The 25,419-nt window shown below is 46.7% G+C and overlaps 1 protein-coding gene across 1 annotated transcript in view; it reads left to right on the top strand.

Annotated features, from left to right (window-relative positions):
• Window positions 1–25,419, top strand: part of LOC148477622 (interferon-induced GTP-binding protein Mx3-like) — a 123,788-nt gene that overhangs the window by 9,962 nt on the left and 88,407 nt on the right. Inside the window, exons 4-5 of the mRNA XM_088456444.1 lie at window positions 7,000–7,138; window positions 7,577–7,643. Of these exons, the coding sequence (XP_088312570.1) occupies window positions 7,000–7,138; window positions 7,577–7,643 (206 nt within the window). The remainder of the gene's footprint in view (window positions 1–6,999; window positions 7,139–7,576; window positions 7,644–25,419) is intronic.

Below are 25,419 nucleotides of genomic sequence, written 5' to 3'. Positions count from 1 at the left end.
AATGAAGCCAGTCTGGTACTGCGCCATTCCTCCATCTGAAATATTACTTACTATGTATGTACGGTATTTACAGGTCTTTCGCTATAATGCTATGGGGGAGATTGTGGAGTTGTTGCTAATACAGTCGCAACCAATCAGTCTGTAGCCAATAATTTATAGAATGCACTAGATAAGCGAAAACTAGAATCTGATTGACTGCTATTGGCAACTCCTCCAGTTGTCATTTGTAGAGGCTGATAAATTTCCACTCATAGGTATCTGACATGTCAGATTGTAGTAAATGGTTCCAGCAGCACTAGGTGGATACAAGCACTGTGCCACTGTAGGTACTGGGTCTAGGCTGTAGGTGGATATAGGCAGCGTGCTAATGTAGGTACTGTCTCGGGGCAATAGGTGGATACAAGCGCTGTGCTACTGTAGGTACAGGATCCAGGAAGTTGGTGGATACAGGTGCTGTGCTACTGTAAGTACTGGCTCTGGGCAATAGGTGGATACAAGCGCTGTGCTACTGTAGGTACAGGATCCAGGTAGTAGGTGGATACAGGCGCTGTGCTACTGTAGGTACTAGCTCCAGGCAGTTGATGGATACAGGCAATGTGGTACTGTACTTCGCAGTTGATGGATACAGGCACTGTGCTACTGTACTTCTTGGCTTTGGGCACTTGATGGATACAGGCGCTGTGCTACTGTACTTCTTGGCTTTGATCAGTTGATGGATACAGGCGCTGTGCTACTGTACTTCTTGGCTTTGAGCAGTTGATGGATACAGGCGCTGCGTTACTGTACTTCTTGGCTTTGGGCACTTGATGGATACAGGCACTGTGTTACTGTACTTCTTGGCTTTGAGCAGTTGATGGATACAGGTGCTGTGCTACTGTACTTCTTGGCTTTGAGCAGTTGATGGATACAGGTACTGTGTTACTGTACTTCTTGGCTTTGAACAGTTGATGGATACAGGCGCTGTGCTACTGTACTTCTTGGCTTTGAGCAATTGATGGATACAGGTACTGTGTTACTGTACTTCTTGGCTTTGAGCAGCTGATGGATACAGGCGCTGTGCAACTGTACTTCTTGGCTTTGGGCAGTTGATGGATACAGGCGCTGTGCTACTGTACTTGGCTTTGAGCAGTTGATGGATACAGACACTGTGTTACTGTACTCATTGGCTATGAGCAGTTGATGGATACAGGCGCTCTGCTACTGTACTTCTTGGCTTTGGGCAGTTGATGGATACAGGCACTGTGTTACTGTCATTCCTGTCTCCTTGCATTAGGATTCTGGCTACAGGCAGTAGGTGGATAGAGGCACTGTGCTACTGTAGTTCCTGGCTCCCGGCAGTAGGAGGATAGAGGCACTGTGCTACTATAGTTCCTGGCTCCTGGCAGTAGGAGGATCGAGGCACTGTGCTACTGTAGTTCCTGGTTCCTGGCAGTAGGAGGATAGAGGCACTGTGCTACTGTACTTCCTGGCTCTTGGCAGTAGGAGGATCGAGGCACTGTGCTACTGTAGTTCCTGGCAGTAGGAGTATATAGGCTCTGTGCTACTGTAGTTCCTGGTTCCTGGCAGTAGGAGTATATAGGCACAGTGCTACTGTAGTTCCTGGCTCCTGGCAGTAGGAGGATAGTGGCACTGTGCTACTGTAGTTCCTGGTTACTGACAGTAGGAGGATAGTGGCACTGTGCTACTGTAGTTCCTGGCTCCTGGCAGTAGGAGAATAGAGGCACAGTGCTACTGTAGTTCCTGGCTCCTGGCAGTAGGAGGATAGATAGAGGCACTGTGCTACTGTAGTTCCTGGCTCCTGGCAGTAGAAGGATAGATAGAGGCACTGTGCTACTGTAATTTCTGGCTCCTGGCAGTAGGAGGATAGTGGCACTGTGCTACTGTAGTTCCTGGTTCCTGGCAGTAGGAGGATAGTGGCACTGTGCTACTGTAGTTCCTGGCAGTAGGTGGATACAAGCACTGTGCTACTGTAGTTCCTGGCTCCTGTCAGTAGGAGAATAGAGGCACTGTGCTACTGTAGTTCCTGGCTCCTGGCAGTAGGAGGATCGAGGCACTGTGCTACTATAGTTCCTGGTTCCGGTCAGTAGGAGGATAGAGGCACTGTGCTACTGTAGTTCCTGGCTCCTGGCAGTAGGAGGATAGATAGAGGCACTGTGCTACTGTAGTTCCTGGCTCCTGGCAGTAGGAGGATAGATAGAGGCACTGTGCTACTGTAATTCCTGGCTCCTGGCAGTAGGAGGATAGAGGCACTGTGCTACTGTAGTTCCTGGCTCCTGGCAGTAGGAGGATAGATAGAGGCACTGTGCTACTGTAGTTCCTGGCTCCTGGCAGTAGGAGGATCGAGGCACAGTTCTACTGTAGTTCCTGGCTCCTGGCAATAGGAGGATCGAGGCACTGTGCTACTATAGTTCCTGGTTCCGGTCAGTAGGAGGATAGAGGCACAGTGCTATAGTAGTTCCTGGCTCCTGGCAGTAGGAGGATAGATAGAGGCACTGTGCTACTGTAGTTCCTGGCTCCTGGCAGTAGGAGGATAGATAGAGGCACTGTGCTACTGTAGTTCCTGGCTCCTGGTAGTAGGAGGATAGAGGCACTGTGCTACTGTAGTTCCTGGCTCCTGTCAGTAGGAGGATAGAGGCACTGTGCTACTGTAGTTCCTGGTCCCTGGCAGTAGGTGGATAGGGGCACTGTGCTACTGTAGTTCCTGGTTCCTGGCAGTAGGTGGATAGAGGCACTGTGCTACTGTAGTTCCTGGCTCCTGTCAGTAGGAGAATAGAGGCACTGTGCTACTGTAGTTCCTGGCTCCTGGCTGTAGGAGGATCGAGGCACTGTGCTACTATAGTTCCTGGTTCCGGTCAGTAGGAGGATAGAGGCACAGTGCTACTGTAGTTCCTGGCTCCTGGCAGTAGGAGGATAGAGGCACTGTTCCCCTGTAGTTCCTGGTTCCAGGCATTACTGTAGGTGAACACGGGTGCTGTGTTATTGTACTTTCCCAGGGCCATCAAGAGCTCTAATTGGGTTCTCGGGGGGGGGTTACTAAATTAGAGAGTCATGGCCATGGCCCCTCCAAAAAATGTAAGAAGCCAACATGGCACGGGTGGTGCATTGGGTGGATACAGGTGATGTGCTATTGTAGTTCCTGGCTCTGGGTAGTACATTAGGTGGATACAGGTGATGTGCTACTGTAGTTCCTGACTCTGGGTATTACTTTAGGTGGATACAGGTGATGTGCTGCTGTAGTTCCTGGCTCCAGGCAGTACATCAGGTGGATACAGGTGATGTGCTGCTGTAGTTCCTGGCTCCAGGCAGTACATCAGGTGGATACAGGTGATGTGCTGCTGTAGTTCCTGGCTCCAGGCAGTAGATCAGGTGGATACAGGTGATGTGCTGCTGTAGTTCCTGGCTCCAGGCAGTAGATCAGGTGGATACAGGTGATGTGCTGCTGTAGTTCCTGGCTCCAGGCAGTAGATCAGGTGGATACAGGTGATGTGCTGCTGTAGTTCCTGGCTCCAGGCAGTAGATCAGGTGGATACAGGTGATGTGCTGCTGTAGTTCCTGGCTCCAGGGAGTTGATCAGGTGGATACAGGTGATGTGCTGCTGTAGTTCCTGGCTCCAGGCAGTACATCAGGTGGATACAGGTGATGTGCTGCTGTAGTTCCTGGCTCCAGGCAGTACATCAGGTGGATACAGGTGATGTGCTGCTGTAGTTCCTGGCTCCAGGCAGTACATCAGGTGGATACAGGTGATGTGCTGCTGTAGTTCCTGGCTCCAGGCAGTAGATCAGGTGGATACAGGTGATGTGCTGCTGTAGTTCCTGGCTCCAGGCAGTACATCAGGTGGATACAGGTGATGTGCTGCTGTAGTTCCTGGCTCCAGGCAGTAGATCAGGTGGATACAGGTGATGTGCTGCTGTAGTTCCTGGCTCCAGGCAGTAGATCAGGTGGATACAGGTGATGTGCTGCTGTAGTTCCTGGCTCCAGGCAGTTGATCAGGTGGATACAGGTGATGTGCTGCTGTAGTTCCTGGCTCCAGGCAGTACTTCAGGTGGATACAGGTGATGTGCTGCTGTAGTTCCTGGCTCCAGGCAGTAGATCAGGTGGATACAGGTGATGTGCTGCTGTAGTTCCTTGCTCCAGGCAGTACATCAGGTGGATACAGGTGATGTGCTGCTGTAGTTCCTGGCTCCAGGCAGTACATCAGGTGGATACAGGTGATGTGCTGCTGTAGTTCCTGGCTCCATGCAGTACATCAGGTGGATACAGGTGATGTGCTACTGTAGTCCCTGGCTCTGGATAGTAAGCTAATACAGTCACAGTGCTAGTTCATAGCTTCAGGTAATTGGTGATTATTGTGGGAGCATGCAGACAGTGGTGGATGTATGGGAGAACTCGGAGAGCTAACCTTTAGGCACCAGGCAACACTTAGCTCACCTAATCAGGGGCGTAACTAGGTATTTAAAGGCCCCATAGCAAAAGTTTGTAAGGACCACCCAATAGTAAAAAATGTATAAAACAAATGTACCTTTGACAAGGATGATGAGCCCCCCTCAGCTCTAGGCCCCATAGCAGCTGCACCGCTGGCACCTAATACTGATATATAAGTATTGGGTGAAATTACCCATATATTTTATTTCTTGTTTTGGGGCGTTTAGAATAAGACCGGGCTTGCAGTCTGCTTCATCTACTCAATGTAGGATACGCTCTAGGCTGTTGAGGAGATGTATGAAAAGATCCCTAGTAAAACAATGAGAAGAATAAGGTAGAATAACATGGGAGATTACCTAACTACAATACATAGGGACATTTTGGAAATATGTTTCTCTGACAGGAGTAGGAAAAGATGAACAATGGGACAATGGGACTATGGTTCCAGGCATCCACAATAAAGTTAGTCCCATCATCATGACAGGATGATAATGACCTGCACCCTGCTGGCCACACGGTATAAACCATAGGTATTAAAATTACATTTTCCTCTCTAAGTGATGTGATTGTTCTGCTTTTACATACTGGGGAGAGATAGTACCAGCCAATCAGCTCCTAACTGCTAATCGTCACAGGCTGTGTTTGAAAAATGACAGGAGCTGATTGGTTGGTACTTTTTCTTCGTTCACTTCGTTATCTCCATCCAAGGCTAGTTGCTTTGGGCAACATTTCCACTTTATCTCTCTCCAAGGCTTGTGTAAAGATGTGTACACTAGCCACACCCACACAGCATTTGCCACACCCACACAGCACTGGCCACACCCACACAGCACTGGTCTCAGCTCCTCCCCTGCTCACAATAGTCCCTTGTTCATAGTTGCCAAGTCTGCTTATAACAAGCGGAATTGGGCTTGTTTTTTTTTGCAAGTTGCTTCTCTTTTTTTGTAAGTAACTTGTTGCTTGTTTTTGGGCTTATTTTTCTGTGTGCATTGCAGAGGCACCCCTAGAGGTAAGTGTGTGCGTCTGTGTGTTTTGCACTGGTAGTGACTGAGGCAGGGGGGGAGGTTGTGTCTGGGGAATAGAGGGCAGTAGCCAGTGGACAGGGTAAAGTTGGAGGGGGCAGACATGAAGGAGAGGTAATCTAGATCACAGGTTCTCAAACTCGGTCCTCAGGACCCCAAACAGTGCATATTTTCCAGATCTCCTCACAGAATCGCTAGTGAGATAATTAGCTTCACCTGTGGATCTTTTAAAATGTGTCAGTGAGTAATGAATACACCTGTGCACCTGCTGGGTGAGGTGGAAAATGTGACCTGTGTGGGGTCCTGAGGACCGAGTTTGAGAACCACTGATCTAGATGATAGAAATGAGGCAGGTACATGGGGTGAGTTAAAATTACTGAGGCTGCTAAAAAGAGGGGATAATGTAATTAGACAGGTGACAGGAATGAAGGAGGTAAGGAAGAGGGGTGAGGGAAATGCGGAGAAGAGTCGGGTAAAGGAAAGGTGGGTACACACTAGACGATATGTCACCTGATCCTGCTGATTGGGCCGACATACCGTCCACATCGGCCAGTGTGCACCCACTATGCGTGACCCTGCGCACTTCCACAGGTCGTCCATCGGGGACGCTCAGTCGGCCTGCATGTAGGGCCAATGGACCGACCCAGATGCCGGCATAGTGGATGGAGCCGGTGCCCGACATATTGGACGTTTGGTCATCACATCGTGCAGTATGCATCGACCGCCCAATATATATTGCGTGGTCGGGTGTCGCATCGCTGGGTACACACATCGGCAAGTGTGTACCCAACTGAAGACTGGCAAGGGAATGAGGTATGAAAAGAGGGAGGAGGTAAAAATATGGAGGCTGGTGTAGAGGGAGAAAAGCAATATAGGCAGATAATAAGGCTGTGCACACACTAACAAATTTAGGTTAGAGAAGAGGGGGAATAAAGGAAGTTAGGCAGGTAGAGAGTGAGGACAAATAGACACCCCCATAAATTGGGTTTTTTTATTGGGCTTTTTAGGATTGGTTTGGGCTTGTTTTGTACTTTTAGGTTGCTTGTTTTCCATTTCAGAGTTGGCAACACTGCCCTTGTTCATTTTCAGCCCCAGGCCCTTGTGTCCTCTAATCCAGCATTGTATGGCAGAACACATTTCTGGGTGATGCCATTGAACAGAGACATTGTGAAGTGTAGCATTTTATAGCAGGGAAAAACCAACTGTCTGTTAGGGTGCTTAATATTTTAATTTTAATTTTCAATTAAAATGATTAGTGGGTTTGCAAGCCCGCAGGTGGTCTCCTCAATACCCCTACTGGCAGCTGCGACATTTGCGTATTCTCGCACAGCGGCTGCGTACAACTTCTGTTTGTCCCATGAAGCCTTTTGTTATAGAAATGCTCTTACAGTATTTATAGTATAATATTCAAATCACATTAGTGAACACATGACATCAGAAAGCAATGGAACTGGTTCATAACATCAATATCAAAGGTAATGGATAGTTATCAATGCTCTGTGTGCATAACAGTGCCTGGATCCTACACTTTACATGTAACATATTATGCTTACAGATTAAAGAGCTCATCAGAAAGTATATTGTGGAACAGGAGACCATCTGCCTGGTTGTGGTCCCCTGTAATGTGGACATCGCTACAACTGAAGCTCTGGAGATGGCTCGTGAGGTGGATCCTAGCGGAGAGAGAACTGTGGGTGAGTTCCAGGGTCGACCCATATAGGGGCTCATGTATAGCTAGATGTGTAGGTCTTTGTCATTTGTGTAAAATAAGTATTTTCTTACTGTGTGTACAAAATAAAATATGTATACCTCCCATACAGATATTTATGGCACATCTTACACTTGGGGGGGCAGAGAAAGTGAGAACTGGGGAGGGAAGGGGCAGAACTGAGGAGGGAAGGGGCGGAACTGGGGAGGGAAGGGGCGAAACTGGGGAGGTGAAGGTGCAGAACTGGGGAGGAAAAGAGCCATTGAGTCTAGGTCAAGTACAGTGTTCATGGAATTGAGCCTCAAGTAGACCTGGGACAGGGATGTATGACGCATCGCAATTTGCATGCAATCCATCCCGCCGCTCTTCGTTAACTACGCCGGTAAGCATGAACAAAATCACAAAGGACAGCTCTCTCTGTAAGGGACTTCTGGGGTCTATGATCCAGAAGTCCCTCTGGCGTCCTTCTGCACAGAAGGACACGCGCCGCGGTGGGTGAAGGGAGGGATCCGATTGGATCCCTCTCACATCCCTCTCCGAATAGAAGTCAATAGGCTTCTATAGGGTAACGCCGTATGAAGATGGCGTTACCCGCTGCATCCAAGCCCCGGAATGTATCGCATTCTGGAGCTTGATACATATGAAAAGTTGCTGTATTTTGTTACTGTGCTGCATCCTGCCCACTCAGTAGCACATGCAGAGGGGGTTTCTGAGTATCCAGACACTCCCCACCCCCCCTCCCCCTGACAGACTGGAGTACAGGCCCCATGTTCTTAAGCCCTGCCCCTCGTGGCAAATTGCAGCGATTCGCGGGTCAATATGGAGGAGGCAGAGCCAATATGATATGATGCCATAAGAATCAAGTCATTTAGCCCCTCCCCCTCCCGATTGACGAGCATTTTGCAGTGAAGGGGAGGGGCGGGGCCTAATTACATGTTGCCAGCCTGCTAGGTCCTGTACCAATCAGATCTGCTGCAAGGTAAGTTTGTTTGTAATGTATATGTGACATATGTTTGTGTATATATGTGTGTGCTTGTAAAGTGCTGTATGTGTGACATATATGTATGTGTGTGTATATATGTGTGTATGTATATATGTGTGTATATCCATTATCTATATCCGTGTGTATGCATATAGATAATGGATATACACACATATATATGTGCAGCCCATGTCCTTCTGGGTGTTCATCCCGGAAGTCCCTCTGCCCGGCAGCATCGCAAAGGACAACTCTTACCGAGAGAGCTGTCCTTTGCAAAATCCTTTGTACATACCGCGGTAATGAACCGCGGTATGTACGCGAAGTCAGGGGGCATGTACCACATCACGATAGCGATGCTTAGTACATATCCCCCCAAGTCCTAACATTTTTACCTTAAAACAGGGATTTTCCCCAACATTTCACCTCCTGAAAACTGCATATCAAAATTCGCACCTGTGAAAACCGCGGCTAATAGGATTGCGCGATAAATATAAATTTGGACACAGCCGTTCTTCACAAAAAAGCGGCTTGTCGCGGCTAATTAAATTCCCCCTTTGTCTCCTGAATGATGGACAAATAACTTGGGGTCCACAAGACCCTAAAGCAGGGGTCTTCAACCTTGGCCCTCCAGCTGCTGTGGAATTACACATCCCAGCATGCACTGCCACCTTTTTGATATAACAGCATGCTAAAACTATGGCAGTGCATGCTGGGATGTGTAGTTCCACAGCAGCTGGAGGGCCAAGGTTTAAGACCCCTGCCCTAAAGAGAGGTGTACAGGCGGCTGTAACGCGAAAGCTAGCTGATCCACTATGTAAGCTCCAACGCACTGTCGATTCCTGCCTATCTATACACTCTAAAATGTCCCTATTTAGCGTAATAAGTCACACCAGAAATAATTGCTCTTCAGACTTTGATTGTGTTTCCAAAGCACAAAAAGATATTATTCACCAAAAAACAGATAGTTACAAGCTGTGATCTAAATACAATTAGCGCAAACAAATTATACAATCACAAGGTACAGTCAATACATACGCAGGCGCTCTGAATCCAGATTCCCGGCATCAACTATGAAACCTCTGTCAACAGCAAAGAAAAAATGACTGACTAGCAAATTCAGGGAGCTTGCATATAAACCCTTGCAGAGATAGGCAATACAATAGAACTAGTTGGCATAATCCCATTGGTTTTTCTTCCTGGTTCTTCTGTTACGATACAGTTCATAGGTCAGTTTGTATGATCACAGTCCAGCCTCCAACAGCCCTTTGTGTCCATTTTCCCGCTGAAAAACAAGTCTAAACTGGCTGCATTACAGAGTTCATTTTAATGACTATCTCTCTATGATCCATAATTCCCAGACACATGTTGCGATTTCTTTGCCGATGGAAACAGAAGCCTGCAAATACACAGTGGTTTAGAATAGCACCAAACACGGTCTGTTTATCATGTACTAAACCTGAGATCTTAAATACAGTCGCTTTATTACATACTTAATAATAAATAAAACCTTGAATATAAACCTTTCTGCTAGGGAACCTTTTTATGTAAGTGTGCAGTGTGTAAGTGTAAGGATATTGCGTATAGTCGCTAATTAGCGTTGTGTGTCTACGTGTTTGTGAAGTACACCGTGGTACGTGTTTTGCAGGGTTGGTCATATTATATGTTTCAGTAAATGTATGTATTTGTATACTGAGGAATTTTAACATTGTTCTATTGCATGGGAATCGCACAACGCTAAATAATAGCATCGCCGTATGTACTTATAATGTGTGAGATTCACTAAAATGGTGCTGAGCGGCCATTCGCAAAATGGCGTCTTGTTGTCATTCGCAAAATGGCGTTGTGCAGATTTTAATTTTAACAGATTCTCTCTCAGCCAATTATCCAGCTTCGACAGTCCACCCTTTGATAGCAAACAACATGCTATCACACTCTGGACCTCATTCAGAGTCGGTCGTAAGTGGCCGCTCGGTCGTACCCAGCGATGTTCGCTAAACTGCGCATGCGTAAGATTCGCAATGCGCGTGCGCAAACTAGCTGTTGTGATTGAAAATTTCTCTCTCCTCGAACACAGTCGTTAGTTTGAGTGACAGAAAGAGGCGTTTGTGGGTGGTAACAGGGGAAGGTGCTTGTGAACGGAGGCGTGGTGTTCCAAACACAGGCGTGCCTGACTATGCTAATGGAGTTTAATGGGAGTGCATAATTAACAAAGTAGTGTCATGGCACACGTGACATGGGTGGTTTTTACACTGACTAGATCGTAGTGCTTAAGAGAGGGTATGGTCAGCCTTAAGCTCTGCGATCAGCTCTGATGGGTCCCGATGGTCTCGATTAATCCTTATAACCCCGGAGATGACGTGTGTTGCGATCGAGAAGGGGGCGTGATTTTAGTCTTACAGCCGCTTCTTACTCTCGCTCGTGCAGCTAACGATCTCATCTTAGGGCCGCAACTTGCAATTGCTTAATTTGCATATCCGGCCTCTTTCCCCTATGACCGAGCGGCCGCTTACGACCGACTCTGAATGAGGTCCTCTGATTTTAAAAATGTAATTTAGGCTTATACTATGACATATTATTTAATGTTATATTATGGGATGGCACAAGGGGGTTCCTAAACCATAATAATGTGTCTCTGGGAGGGATATAAAACTACCCTTATACGCACACCGCGGATTTTGGGAGATCATGGGAAAGATGTGGGGATGCACCAATCCTATAAAGGAAGTCTTGAAGGGGATAGGGACTTACATTATTTAAGATGTTTTAAAATAACATTTTAATAACATATTTCATGCATGTCTAAATATTATACATTATATGATGGTACCTTCTAGTTCAGGGTTGTAATGCAGTCCAACATTTACCTCAGTATTCATATTGTTACTTCTAACCACCATCAAAATTTCATTCTTTCGGTTTACCTTATCTTTACATTTTCCATATTTCAACACAGTTGGAACACACCTGACACATAAGCCAATTACTATGATGACAACCAATATGAGGATCAGGAGTTTACCTATACTTGCAACCATTTCTTGGACCCACTCTCCTAGACCGGAGAACCATTTCACTGGGTTCAACCATGAAACCCATTCCTCTACCTTCTCCTCTACTTCAGCCATTGAAGCATTATGGTTCTTCTGAAATTCCCATTTCAGCTGCAGAATTTCGTCCATCTTCTGGTCTATCACCTCCTTGGGGTCACTAGTGTTATTTGTAATGTATGTGCAACACTTTACACCAAATTGGGTGGCCAAAGTTACGCAATACCCTCCAGTGACAGCTGTTAAATAATTTAACACTAGTCTATGTTGCACCAGTTCTTTCTTGTAGGCTTGCAACTCCCTACCTGTATACCTAAACGTGTCATCATACATCTCGGTGATATTATCTATTAATTTAGCAAGATCTTGGATATATCTAAAATTTAGTGTACCCCAAGCGATCCTGGTGGGATCCAATGCTACCAAAACTTGAAAGCCAGTTGTTTCACTAATTAACTGTGTGGCTTTATGTACATTACCAGGTATCATATTTCTTTTGTCACTATATTCATACTGTGTGTGAAGCTATGGTGACGGTGTGTTTTTATGAATACCAAGCATTTCACCATGTGTAAGGGTCATAACTTCTGGGACTACTCTTCCCAGGTAACAAAACCCTTCAGAACTCGGAGAGAGCCACTTATACGCTTTTCTACCACATATAAAATATACATCATCAGGGAGAACATAGGGAATAGTAAACATCAGTAACCCACACATTTCCTTAGCAAGTGATCCTACTTCAGGTTCTCCCATTTGACTCATACAAGTTTCTCGTTGTAATATCTTGGCACAATATCCTTCTGGTACCCTACCAATCATTTCTTTAATGTTACTTAGTGTATATTTATACCGGAAGTGTCTTCCACGCAACCTAATTGTGCGTAACAGTTCAAAATTTATAGGTTCATTATCAGCTCTTAGTGAGAAGGTCATCGTCTGGTTATTCCCCTTCACTTCCCAACTTCCTGGGTCATTGGAGTTGGTGATGTTCAAACATAAAAGTGATTTCTCTGCTTGGTACTGGTGGAGTTTAAAATGAGGTGTTTTGGACTTAAGAAATTTTCCATCCAGTGCATGCCCTCTGCGATTCGAAAACCTCAGAGACATTCAATGGGAATGGCACTAACCCTACATTATGCTGTCCTTGAGGCACGTGAGAGCACACCCAACAGTCAGTTTGGTTTAAAACTTTGCCCACCATGGTATGATAATCCTCTAAAGGATACCCACCCCAATACTGGTTATACTTAGGTTGGCACTGTTGGATGCATCTTTCATCGACTACGGACCCACAGAACTCACACATACAATAATCCTCAGACGATAGACCTTCACACTGTCTCCGAGTGTCCAGAATAGCAGATCTCTTAACAATAACTGTACTGGGTTTGGTCAGATACTCCCCCGGTTGGTTTAGCACTCCTTTCCGTCCTCTGTCCTCCGTCACAGAAACCAGAGATCCCGAAACAACCCAAGATAATGAAAAATCTGGGAGAAAACACAAAGATAACCACAGCAGACCAATCCATTGTCGAAAACAATGATCTTCAAACTTCTTTAGCTCAGGTGTCTCACTGTAACCTTTAACCTTCCCGGAACAGACTCGCAATTGACAAGTCTATGTTATCTGTCTCGATTCCGCCTTGTCTCTCCACCAGTTGGTTGACCTTCTTACAGTGAGTGGAATGGACCCAGGTATCTCTCTCCGCCACTTTCAATGAAGTTGTACTTGTCAGCAACACCTGATACGGACCTTCCCACCGATCTGTCAAACAACCTGAGCGCAAGAAATTTCTGATCATAACAAATTCTCCAGGTTCAACATCATGACAGTTTGTTTCAGGCATATCATGTGACAACAATTTCAGTTTCTACTGTTGCTGTTTTAACTGTTTACTCATTGTTATTAGATACCTTACAGTAACCTCGTTGTTACTTTTCAAATCTTCCTGTGGACTTATAATCAAATGAGGTTGTCTACCAAACAGTATTTCAAAGGGGGACAGATTGAGCGGGGGTCTGGGAGTTGTCCTGATACTATGAAGGACAAGTGGTAGTGCTTCTGGCCAACCCAGTCCAGTTTCCGCCATGATCTTACTTAATTTATTTTTAATAGTACCGTTCATCCTCTCCACCTTGGCACTGGCTTGCGGACGGTAAGGGGTGTGGAGTCTACTATTAATACCCATCAACTTACACATGTTTTGGAAGACATCACCTGTGAAATGAGTACCCCTATCACTTTCAATAATTCTAGGGATACCGTATCTGCATACAAACTCCTGAACTATTTTCTTAGCAGTAAACGCAGCAGTATTAGTGGCAGCTGGGTATGCCTCAACCCAATTAGAAAACACATCAGTGCACACTAATACATACTTGAGATTTCTGCAGGGTGGTAATTGGATGAAATCAATTTGTATTACCTGAAAAGGTCCGTCGGTCAGGGGAATGTGGGATGGTTTGGTAAGGATTGTTTTCCAGTATGCTCTCACCAATTTGCACATACCTTGCTTTCCCAAATCAGTCAGACCGTGCGCTGCCTCAGCCAGGCTTGGGTAGTACGCCTTGGGGGCCACTGGCTTACCTTGTCCATCTCTCCAGAGTCCAGAAGACTCTTGCCCACATCCCTTGGACCTCCAGACTGCCTTTTCCTGAATGGAACACAAATTTTGCATCTCAATTAATTTCTGCATGTCAATAATTTGAAACATCATTTGGTTAATTGGCACATTCACTTTTAACCCTGCTGCCCATTTGGCAGCTTCATCTGCCCTGTTGTTGCCAAGTGACACTGGATCATCCTCACATGTATGGGCTTTACACTTAATTACCGCCACTGCCTTAGGCAATTGGATCGCTGTCAGTAGTCCATTTATATGTCTGGAATGTGCGACTGGTGTGCCTGCTGCTGTCATAAAATTTCTCAGACGCCATAAAGCACCGAAATCATGTACCACCCCGAAGGCGTACCTAGAGTCAGTGTAGATATTAGCAGATTTACCTTCTGCTAATTCACAAGCTCTTTTTAGTGCCACCAGCTCCGCCACTTGGGCCGAGTGAGGTGGACCTAGAGGTTCGGCTTCTATGATGTCTTCGTCATTTACCACAGCATAACCTGTACATAACTCTCCAGTGTCAGTTTGTCTATGACAACTCCCATCCGTGTAAAATGTCACATCTACATTTTCTAAAGGTGTGTCCCGTATGTCAGGTCTTGCAGTAAAGGTCTGATTCAGATATTCCATACAATCATGTGCATCAATATACCTGCAGAACTCACCTGCTGCCAGCGACTCACCTCTCTCCACCCTTTGTGCATCCTGTTGCACATATGGTAAATACGTTGCTGGGTTTAACGTACTACACCGTTTGATGGTGATGTTTTCATTTGCTATTAGGGCTAGTTCCCATTTTGTGAACCTAGCTGAGGAGACATGTCTGGTTTGGGCAGAATTCAGCAAAGCAGATACAGCATGTGGTGTATAAACAATCATATCATGGCCTAATACTACATCCTCACTCTTACTGACCAATAGAGCAGTTGCTGCTACACTTTTTAAACACGTTGGGAGTGATCTTGCCACAGTGTCCAATTGTGCACTGTAGTATGCTACGGGCTTACTGGCATCACCATGTTTTTGTGTGAGGACACCTGCTGCACAACCATTAGCTTCCGTACAGTACAAATCAAAAGGTTTTTCATAATCAGGTATTCCCAATGCAGGTGCTCTTGTCAGACTATCCTTAAGTTTAAGGAAAGCCTGCTCTGTTTCCTCTGTGTGTATGACACGATCGGGCTTTGAGGAAGAGACTAAGGTCCTCATTCAGACCCAGTCGCAAGCGCTGAGCGCTCGCAACCGGGTTGATGTTTATGACCTGCGCACGCGCAGTGGCGGCACTGCGCCTGCGCAAGCCCCGGAGCGAGAGAGAATTTCTCTCGCTCCGGAGCTCACTACAAAAGGGGCGGTCGACAGCTCGCCCCGTTTTGTAGGCGTGGTGGGGGGTGGTTTCACAAACGGAGGCGTTCCTTAAGGAATGCCTGCCGTTTTGTGGGCGGCCGCACTGACATCAGCAGTGATGTCAATGTGGAGCTTCCTGCTCGATCAGAGCAGGAAACTCCCTGGGGCTTGCGGTTGCCGAGACCCAACCTTAGGGTCTCGTCGCAAGCCCCGATGGTCGCGATGGTCTTGACCATCATGACCATCAACCTGGTCGGTTGCTAAAGCTGTGGGTGGTAACCCACAGCTTAGCTAGTGACCAGGAGGCCGCACTTAAAAAAACAAGCGGCCGCACTCATTCAGAGCGAGCGCTCGCTTCTTGCGACCGCCTCTGAATGAGGGCCTAAGTCCTGTAATGGTAAGGCCAAAATAGAAAAACCTGGGATCCGCATTCTGCAGTATCCACACATTCCCAAGAAGGTACGGATTTGCTGTTGGTTCTGCAGCAGTGTCGTGGTCTGTATGGCTTGGATTCTGTAATTTGTCAGATGTCGTAACCCCTGGGTTAGGCAATGTCCCAAGTATTTAACCCTGGACTGGCATGGCTGTAGTTTGTTCTTAGTAACCTTGTGTCCTGTTTGCGAGAGATGAAGTAATAAAAGTTAAGTATAATTTAAACATGACATAAATGAATCAGAACATAACAATTAATCGTCCACATATTGTATTAGAACAGATCCATTGGCAGGTTGAAAAGATTGTAAACAGTCATGTAAGGCCTGGGAGAAGATACTGCAGCTGTCTATGAAGTCCTGGGGCAATCGTGTCCATGTGTATTGTACACCCTTGTATGTAACAGCGAATAGTTACTGACAGTCAGGATGAAGAGGTACAGAAAAGAAAGCAGAACAGAGGTCAATGACAGTGAAATGGGTTGCATTTGGTGGGATCTGCATGAGAATGACAGCTGGATTCGGCACTACGGGGAATTGGCTCTCTACCTTATTAACCCTTTAAGGTCTTGTACCAGCCTATAACCCCTCCCACCACTCTTTTTCACAGGAAAGATAGGACTGTTGGCTATACTTGCTGTACGGACTAAAATTCCCTGTTGTAATAACCGCTCAATTATGGGATAAACCCCTATCTCTACCTCCTGTTTTAACGGGTACTGGGGAATTTTTGGAGCTTGCCTACCGCTTTTTAGATTTACCAATACGGGAGCTACATTTGCCATCAATCCAGTGTCCTGTCCATCTTTGGTCCAAAGTGAACCTGGTATTTGGGATAACATTTGATCTACCCGAGATGGATTTTTCCCTGAACCAGTAGAGTGATACATTAACCTTTGGGGAGTGTCCAATATATCCCCCACCGCATGCGCAACTCTCTCTGGGATATCTAGTAATATACCATCAGGGGTATAATATATGACACATCCCATTTTACATAACAAATCCCTTCCCAGTAGATTGGTAGGGGCCGCTGCTGCCAGGAGAAAAGAATGCCTGGTATGCAATGGCCCGATAGTAACCTCTGTGGTTTTGGTTAAAGGATAATGTTGCACTTTACCCGTTAAACCCATTGCTGGTACTGTTTCGCTGGTCACCTGTAAATTAGCTGGGCATTTTATCACTGATCTGGTCGCCCCTGTCTCTACAAGAAAAGAATGTTTAGTACCAGCTATATCAATTAACATTACAGGTTCTTCTCGAACATCCCCAGTTAACCTGACTGACTGTAATCTACAGGTGTGACCTGACCCGACCCCTATTGTTGACTCTCACTCTCCAATACAGCATTTAGGGCCACGATTGGAGCAGGTGACTGTGGAGAATTCCCTGCATTCTGCATATATCCCTTATATAGATATCTAGGTACTCCCTGGTTAGGGGGTCCTACCCTCTTCACCTTACAGTTCCTACTTACATGTCCCACTTGGTTGCAGTTAAAACACCTTCGTGAGTGGGGTGGGGGAAAAGGTTGTTGTGTAGTTTTGGGCGATAGAGAAAGATTGTGAGTGTGAATATGAATTTTGAGGGTAATATGGTGGCTGAGGGTAGTATGGGTTTTGTGCTTGTGTGAATAAGTGGGGTAGGGCTGTGTTTGTGGTGGTGTAGGATTGGTGAGGGCGTGTAGTTGTGCAGGTGCGTGTGTGTCTGGTGGCTGTGATGGTATATTCATTCCTTCTAGAACTTGAATGCTAACAGCCATTAGCTTCTCGCACTGGGTCTCTCTCTTCTTGAGGATGTTTTTATCATGCTCAATAGCAGATTCCCTGAGTGTGTCTACAGTAACTCCCCTCCAGCCAGGTAGAGAGGTCTGGACTCGGGTCTTTAGATTGTCTTTAAGACCATCCATAAGTACCGTGATGACCATTTCCCTATGGTGAGTGCTATCTTTAATATCTTCTATCTAGGGATGAGCGGGTTCGGTTCCCTGAGAACCGAACCCACCCGAACTTCGGGGATCCGGGGCGATCCGAGCCCAAGCTCGGATCTCCCTGTCTGCCCCGGATCCCTCTCCCGAGGCAAAACCTCGAGATCTGCTGTCGGATCTCGAGGTTTTGCCTCGAGCGGCCATTTAAAAAAAAATGCCTTTGCCTTTAATGGGCAAAGTGCTGATTGGCTGACAGAGCCGTCTGTCACGGCTCTCAGCCAATCAGCATTATGGTGCTCATTTGCATGTAGCACGGACTCGTGAGATCCGTGCTACATGCATCTGTGTGATTGACAGTGACACAGAGCACAGATGGGTCAGTGAGACCCGTCTGTGCTGCTGTGTATTTCAATGACACAGATGCACGCACGGACCAGGAGATCCGTGCTACTTGCATCTGTGTCATTGACACAGAGCACTAACGGGTCCGTGAGACCCGTCTGTGCTGCTGTGGTAAATAAAAAAAAAAAAACCTGTGTAAAAAGAGAAAAAAATGGCGTCCTCCCCCCCAAAAAAAGAGCAACCAGCCCCGGGCATTAGTGACCCAGTGCTGGGTGTGCTTAAATACAGGGGACAAACGACATAGGGGTCCCCTGTACTTAAACACAACCAGCACCGGGCTAGTCAGAACCAGAGCTGGTTGCCAAAATACGGGGGACAAACGACGTAGGGGTCCCCCGTATTCTGCGCAACCAGCTCTGGGCTCTGATCCGGTCCTGGTTCTGGAAATACAGGGGAAAAAAATGAGTAGGGTTCCCCTGTATGTTCCAGAACCAGCACTGGACTTTTTCTAGCGGGGGGCTGATGCCACAGCCAGGGGAGCCCTTTCACCGGGCCCCCCAGCCGCAGCATCAGCCCTGACCGCTAGTCAGCCCAGGCCGGGGATCCCTGGAGAGCTGGGGACCCCCCCAATAAAGGGGTCACCCTCTCCAGGGCACCCCAGGCCCAGGCTGATAGCCCGGGGCTATCCCCGCCACCCCTGGTGGCGGTGGGTGGCGGGTTGATTGTGTGGTGTGGTGTAAATAAAGAATATCAAACATTGTCTTTACAAGTAGAACTGCAAGTCCCAGCAAGCCTGCCCCGCATGCTGGTACTTGGAGAACCACAAGTACCAGCATGCAGGGCATTAAGGGCCCACTAGTACCTGTAGTTCACCTGTAAAAAAATGTTTAAAAAAAACACAGGACACACACACCGTGACAGTATAAGTTTATTAAACATACATACACACACACACACACACACACACATGTACACATACTCACCTATGTAACCCTGTAGCATCGGTCCACTTGTCCGGTAAAGTATCCATAGGGGACCTGTGAAAAAAAACATACTCACCATCTCCTATGCGAGGTTCTGTCCTCTTCGTTCCAAAGTAGGCATCCCCGGACTTGGCAAAAAAAAAAAAACGAAAACGCGATCCACGAACTTAGTACCGTTCTATAGAACGGTACTTCCCGAATGAGAGCTTAGCGGCGGGGTATCACCATGGAAACCCCGCTGCTAAGCGTTCATTGGCTGAGAGAGGCCATCTCCCGTCTCTCAGCCAATGAACGGCTCCCTCCATTGTAGTCAATGCTGGGAGCCGCAAGGTTATTAAAGTTTACCCTGCGGTTCCCACCATTGACTACAATGGAGGGAGCCGTTCATTGGCTGAGAGACGGGAGATGACCTCTCTCAGCCAATGAACGCTTAGCAGCGGGGTTTCCATGGTGATACCCCGCCGCTAAGCTCTCATTCGGGAAGTACCGTTCTATAGAACGGTACTAAGTTCGTGGATCGCGTTTTCGTTTTTTTTTTTTGCCAAGTCCGGGGATGCCTACTTTGGAACGAAGAGGACAGAACCTCGCATAGGAGATGGTGAGTATGTTTTTTTTCACAGGTCCCCTAGGGATACTTTACCGGACAAGTGGACCGATGCTACAGGTTACATAGGTGAGTATGTGTACATGTGTGTGTGTGTATGTATGTTTAATAAACTTATACTGTCACGGTGTGTGTGTCCTGTGTTTTTTTAAACATTTTTTTTACAGGTGAACTACAGGTACTAGTGGGCCCTTAATGCCCTGCATGCTGGTACTTGTGGTTCTCCAAGTACCAGCATGCGGGGCAGGCTAGCTGGGACTTGCAGTTCTACTTGTAAAGACAATGTTTGATATTCTTTATTTACACCACACCACACAATCAACCCGCCACCCACCGCCACCAGGGGTGGCGGGGATAGCCCCGGGCTATCAGCCTGGGCCTGGGGTGCCCTGGAGAGGGTGACCCCTTTATTGGGGGGGTCCCCAGCTCTCCAGGGATCCCCGGCCTGGGCTGACTAGCGGTCAGGGTTGATGCTGCGGCTGGGGGGCCCGGTGAAAGGGCTCCCCTGGCTGTGGCATCAGCCCCCCGCTAGAAAAAGTCCAGTGCTGGTTCTGGAACATACAGGGGAACCCTACTCATTTTTTGTCCCCTATATTTCCAGAACCAGGACCGGATCAGAGCCCAGAGCTGGTTGCGCAGAATACAGGGGACCCCTACGTCGTTTGTCCCCCGTATTTTGGCAACCAGCGCTGGTTCTGACTAGCCCGGTGCTGGTTGTGCTTAAGTACAGGGGACCCCTACGTCGTTTGTCCCCTGTATTTAAGCACACCCAGCACTGGGTTACTAATGCCCGGGGCTGGTTGCTCTTTTTTGGGGGGTGCACGCCATTTTTTTCTTTTTTTACACAGGTTTTTTTTTTTTTTTTTTACCACAGCAGCACAGACGGGTCTCACGGACCTGTCATTGCTCTGTGCCAATCACACAGATGCATGTAGCACGGATCTCCCGGGTTCGTGCTACATGCAAATGGGCACCATAACGCTGATTGGCTTCCTGTCTGCCACTGCAGTGCCACTCCTAGATGGGCCACGTGTTTGTGCCGCCCCCTTGTGTCGCTTAGCATAGTCATCCAGCTTCCTCGGTACAACCTTTTGGCCTAAAAACAATATTGTGAGGTGTGAGGTGTTCAGAATAGAGTGGAAATGAGTGGAAATTAATGTTATTGGGGTTATTAATAGCGTAGGAACAAAAAAAGGCCCATTTATGTGATTTTAGCGGTTTTTTTTTATTTTTTAAGAAAAAATCCAGATCCAAAACACAAAACCCAGAACCCAAAACACGGAAGGGTGGTTTTGGCAAAACCAATCCAGATCCAAAACACGAAGAAAGATCCAGATCCAAAACCAAAACACAAAACACGAAAAGTGTCCGGTGCACACCCCTACTTCTATCCCAGTGTACTGGGTGATAGTCTGCAGAGCTCGGGTACAGTAATCTTCTGCAGATTCACTCTCTTTTTGTTTTATGGGGAAAATTTTACTCCAGTTAACTACTACCGGAAAATATACCCCCAATTGAGTTATTATGCGGGTAATGTTACCTTGGTTATCCTCGCCTGTTAAGGGACCATCTCCCTCCAATACGCAATCCGTGATAAACTTTTTCACATTGGTATTGTGCGGAAGACACGCCCTTAATACCACTCGCCAATCTTTATTGGTTGGCTCGTGAGCATTACCCAAATTTTTCACAAATCTTTGGCATTTTACTAATTCCTTCTTAGGGTCAGGGAAGTCAGTCATTATGGAATTTGGTTCCGCTCTTGTCCAAGGACAATGCATCACTACATCTCTTGTGGGCACCACACCATTCGCATCCGGATTCCCATTGGCAACAGTTATTGTCCGGACGGGATGGAGACCGGCCGCACTGCTACCTTTTGATTTGTTACCTGGCTGGAGATTCAGTCTATTACTGCTACGTACAGGATTAACAACTTCCGTTACAGGTACGGCAGATGTTAACACTTCCTGTACTACCACTGATGAGGATGGGGCCACCTCCTGTGCTCGTTGTAATGGAACATCTAACATTTGTACGGCATGGGAAATGGCAGACATAACAACAGGTTCATCATCCACATCATAAACATTTTCCTTGTGATTACTCAAGAGAGGGTACAGGTTACATGTTACATTTTTATGAGTTTTTACATCGACAGTACCTCCACCCCCATCCGCATAGGGCGGTGGTGGTGCGCGTGAACTACTGACATTACCTTCCGCAACGCTACCTTGCTGTGCGCGCTATTTTACGGCACATACGCAACACTGTTTAGCGCTGCGTGCACATTCCCCTGCATCGTGCGCGCGACGCTGGTTTGCGTCACGTGCACACCCTTAAGCCAAGTATCCCCCTTGTGGTGCCATAACTTTAAACAATCGTTATACTTTATCTTTTTCTTTCGAGAGTGTACCCTACAGATGCTATCTCGGACATTGGGCCTGATTCAGAGCCGGACGCTCTGAATCAGGGTGTTTGTTTTTTTTGTTGTTGCGGCCTCTTGGCCGCTCGCATACCTGTGGGTTACCACCCACAGCTTATGCAAGCGGCCATGATGATGGTCGCAATGGTCAAGACCATCGCGACCATCGGGCTTGTGACGAGACCCTTGTGGTAGGGTCTCATTGCCGCAAGCCCCAGAGTGCTTTCGGCTCTAACAGAGCCAAAAGCACTCCCACTGACATCACTTGTGATGTCAGTGAGGCCGGCCCCAGACGGTAGCACGCCTCTGTCTGGGTAGCCACGCCCCCGGTCCTCCCACCAAAGGGGGTGTGCTGTCACTCAACATCGACAGCACGCCCCCTTTGGTACGAGACCCGGAGTGACGGTTTGCCCATCGCTATCCGGGTCTCGCGCATGCACACGATGGAGCCGGCTCCGTCGTGCGCATGCGCACTTGGCCACCATCGATGCGCTCGCGAGCGGGTCTGAATCAGGCCCATTGTTCAATACCTCCTTATCAAAGCTGCCAATTCTGGGAAATGGTTTCACCATCTTCCTCGTCATTTTAAACCATACATCACAGTACCTAGTTGCATAAGAACTGTACCTAGTATGCATAGTATGCCGTGCCGACCCGATCGGCGCTTCCAAAAGCAGCACATCATCTAACATCTCTACCATCTGCTTGGCTCCCATCTTGGGACAATAACACTAAACTTTTCAATAGAGATTTAAATCGGTGAAAGAATGTCAAGGGTACTTTCACTTACCTGTGGACGATATTAACAGGATGCGCCCACACACCTATGGAAGAATAACCAGGCTGCTTCCACGCACCTAAGCCCTTTTCGAGTACTTTGTACTGCTAGAATTTAAACATTCCAATAACGCTTACCCTTTTCAGTGATTTCATCCACCACTGCTCAGTTCACAATCACAATATGCCACAACTGTGCGGTTCAATCACCATGCCCAGTAACCCTAACTGATCACTGAATGCTGCGATCACACTGAGAGCCGATACCTAACACAAAACAACAACTACACCTGCTTATGTGTATAGACTTTGGTATCTACTAAAGAGCCACTAGGCAGACACCACCGCGCTTCCTCAATGTGTTGGGCAGCAACTCAATCCAAGGATACCCAAATCCTTAACAGACATAAACTAAAATACAGTGAGTTGACAAGTCGCGCCTGATATTAGTTAGTGCAATTGAGTTATATATGTTAACTCACATCTGTGTTTCTCCACTCTAACTTAAATGCAGTATTATGACGTATAAACAATGAGGAGATAATAATAATAGTAAGATCTTTTATTGGTATAAGATGCAAACTGAATAGTATAACAGTACAACAAATAAAAACTATAGTGCATACAAGACAAATTACATATTATGTGTGCCTTTAAAAAATAATAATAATTGTATTGTCCATGGAACAGTCTCTAGCTGTAATTTTTAGCTGGCACTTATTTGTTTATTATTCACTGTTTAAATATTAAGATATTTCACACGCAATGTGATTGTTTACACGGATCCCCTATCCCGGCGGTCCAATCCCCCCCGAGACACCCACCCTCCCGCTCCACCACCTCTGCTGACTCCTCCTCACCCAGAGTGTTCCCGCTACGCGTCCTCCCTCATGCCTGCTACTCATGCCCACCAGATCCTCCTCAGTCAGTCACACATCTGGCCATTACTGCGGAGGAGGCGGCCCAGGACAGTAGATGGCGCAGCGACCCGGAGGGCACATGGCACCCTGCCCCCCGGCCCAGCCCGCCACTGCCTGTATTGTATATTGGTAAGTAGAATGGTTCCTGCATTGTATATTGGTCACTAGAATGGTCCCTGCATTGTATATTGGTCACTAGAATGCTCCCTTTATTATATATCTGTCACGAGAATGCTCCTTTATTACATATCTGTCACGAGAAATGTACCTGTGCTGTATCTTAGTAACGAGAATAATCCCTGTATTGTATAATGGTCACAGGAATGGTCCCTGTATCCCTGTATTGTATATTGGTAAGTAGAATGGTTCCTGCATTGTATATCCGTCACTATACCGCTGTGTGCATTTTGCAGTGGTCACTAGAATGGTTTCTGGTTTGGGATGGGGCTGGTCCTTGTATTTGTTTATAGCACTTTGACATAACAATATTTCATATATTTAATTGGCTATTTAAAGCACACCCACATTAGACAAGCCACACCTACAGAGGCTATTATCATGTGACTTTCTCCACTGCAATGCGCTGGTGGAAAAACCAGGCCACTTACTTGTGCCTGCCCCCTAGGCTTAAAGATGCCAGCCCCTGCCTACAGGTGACAATACATTATTACTTGCTAGATCTATTGTCACTGAAACATTTGCAGAACCCGAGAGCTAATGGGAAATATCCACTATCATCCGCTTGCAGTAACACGCTACACACTCCAGGCTCTCAGGCTCAGATATTACCTCTATTTCAAGATCTGAACCACAGAAAAAAGGAGCCAGCATTGGGAGGATGTGCTGGTCTATATAGTGCCATTTGGAGGTTTTTGGGGTACATCCTAGGTGAGTCAGCTCTCAGCTTATACATGTGCTGTTATCATGCAGTACATTAATTGTAATTATATGACCCAGAGTGGGTGCTACTATTTTGTAGCAATAATTATTTTGGGGTGAGCGTTTGGGCGTGGGGCCCCCGGAGTGGCTCTGGCTGGGCCTTTTTCAGGGCATCACCACTTAATTCACATAGATATTTTTTCATCACCTTTCCATTTGTTTGTTTATTATTTATGTAATTTTAATTCTTTCTTATTATATTAACACTTATTGATTATCTTGACACATCTATACTTTACACTTCACTATCACCTTTCTTCCATTTTTCTTGTGATGCCCTGGGAGTGGTCCTTGGCTGGGTTCTTTTGGGCTGCTCTGCGCCTCGGACGTGAACCCCTTAATGTTAGGGACGCCGGTATAGAGAAGCCTTGACGCTTGCCCTGCGCTTAATCATATATTTGCAAATGAATGCAACCAATACCTCTGAATCTCTATTATTATGTAGGATTGAAGTATTTTTGCTAATATTGCTGCAGTGTGCTGGAGGGAATCTTTTTTTTTCTGTGGTTCAGTATAAACCTCGGCCTTTACAAGCACCTGAGCAATATCATTAGCTGATGTGAGCGGCCACCATACTTTCTATTTGTATTTCAAGATCTGGAAGGGAAGTAATGAGAATATACAATCTGACAAGAGGTTTAATGCTGAATATTGAGATGGTGCTTTGTGACACTGACAAATCAATGTTAGAAGGTGACTTTGGTATAGGCACATGGGCCTGTGGTGCCCTTTCCCTTCAGGACTGCCCTGTTTTATTCTGTGTACTATTGCATAATGCTGCATAATACAATGGCATAAAGTAGTAGTTATTAAAACATTTAGGGCTCGATACAATTAGCCGCGTGGCCATGGGCGTAACTACCATGGGTGCAAGGGGTGCAGCTGTTATGGGGCCCAGAGCTGAGGAGGGGGGCATCATCCTTGT

The sequence above is a fragment of the Taudactylus pleione genome, unplaced genomic scaffold (genome assembly GCF_031769625.1).
Source record: "Taudactylus pleione unplaced genomic scaffold, aTauple2 ptg000704l, whole genome shotgun sequence".
Taxonomy (NCBI): domain Eukaryota; kingdom Metazoa; phylum Chordata; class Amphibia; order Anura; family Myobatrachidae; genus Taudactylus; species Taudactylus pleione.
Note: the sequence above shows the minus strand (reverse complement) of the source record. Positions and strands in the feature narration are given on the sequence as shown.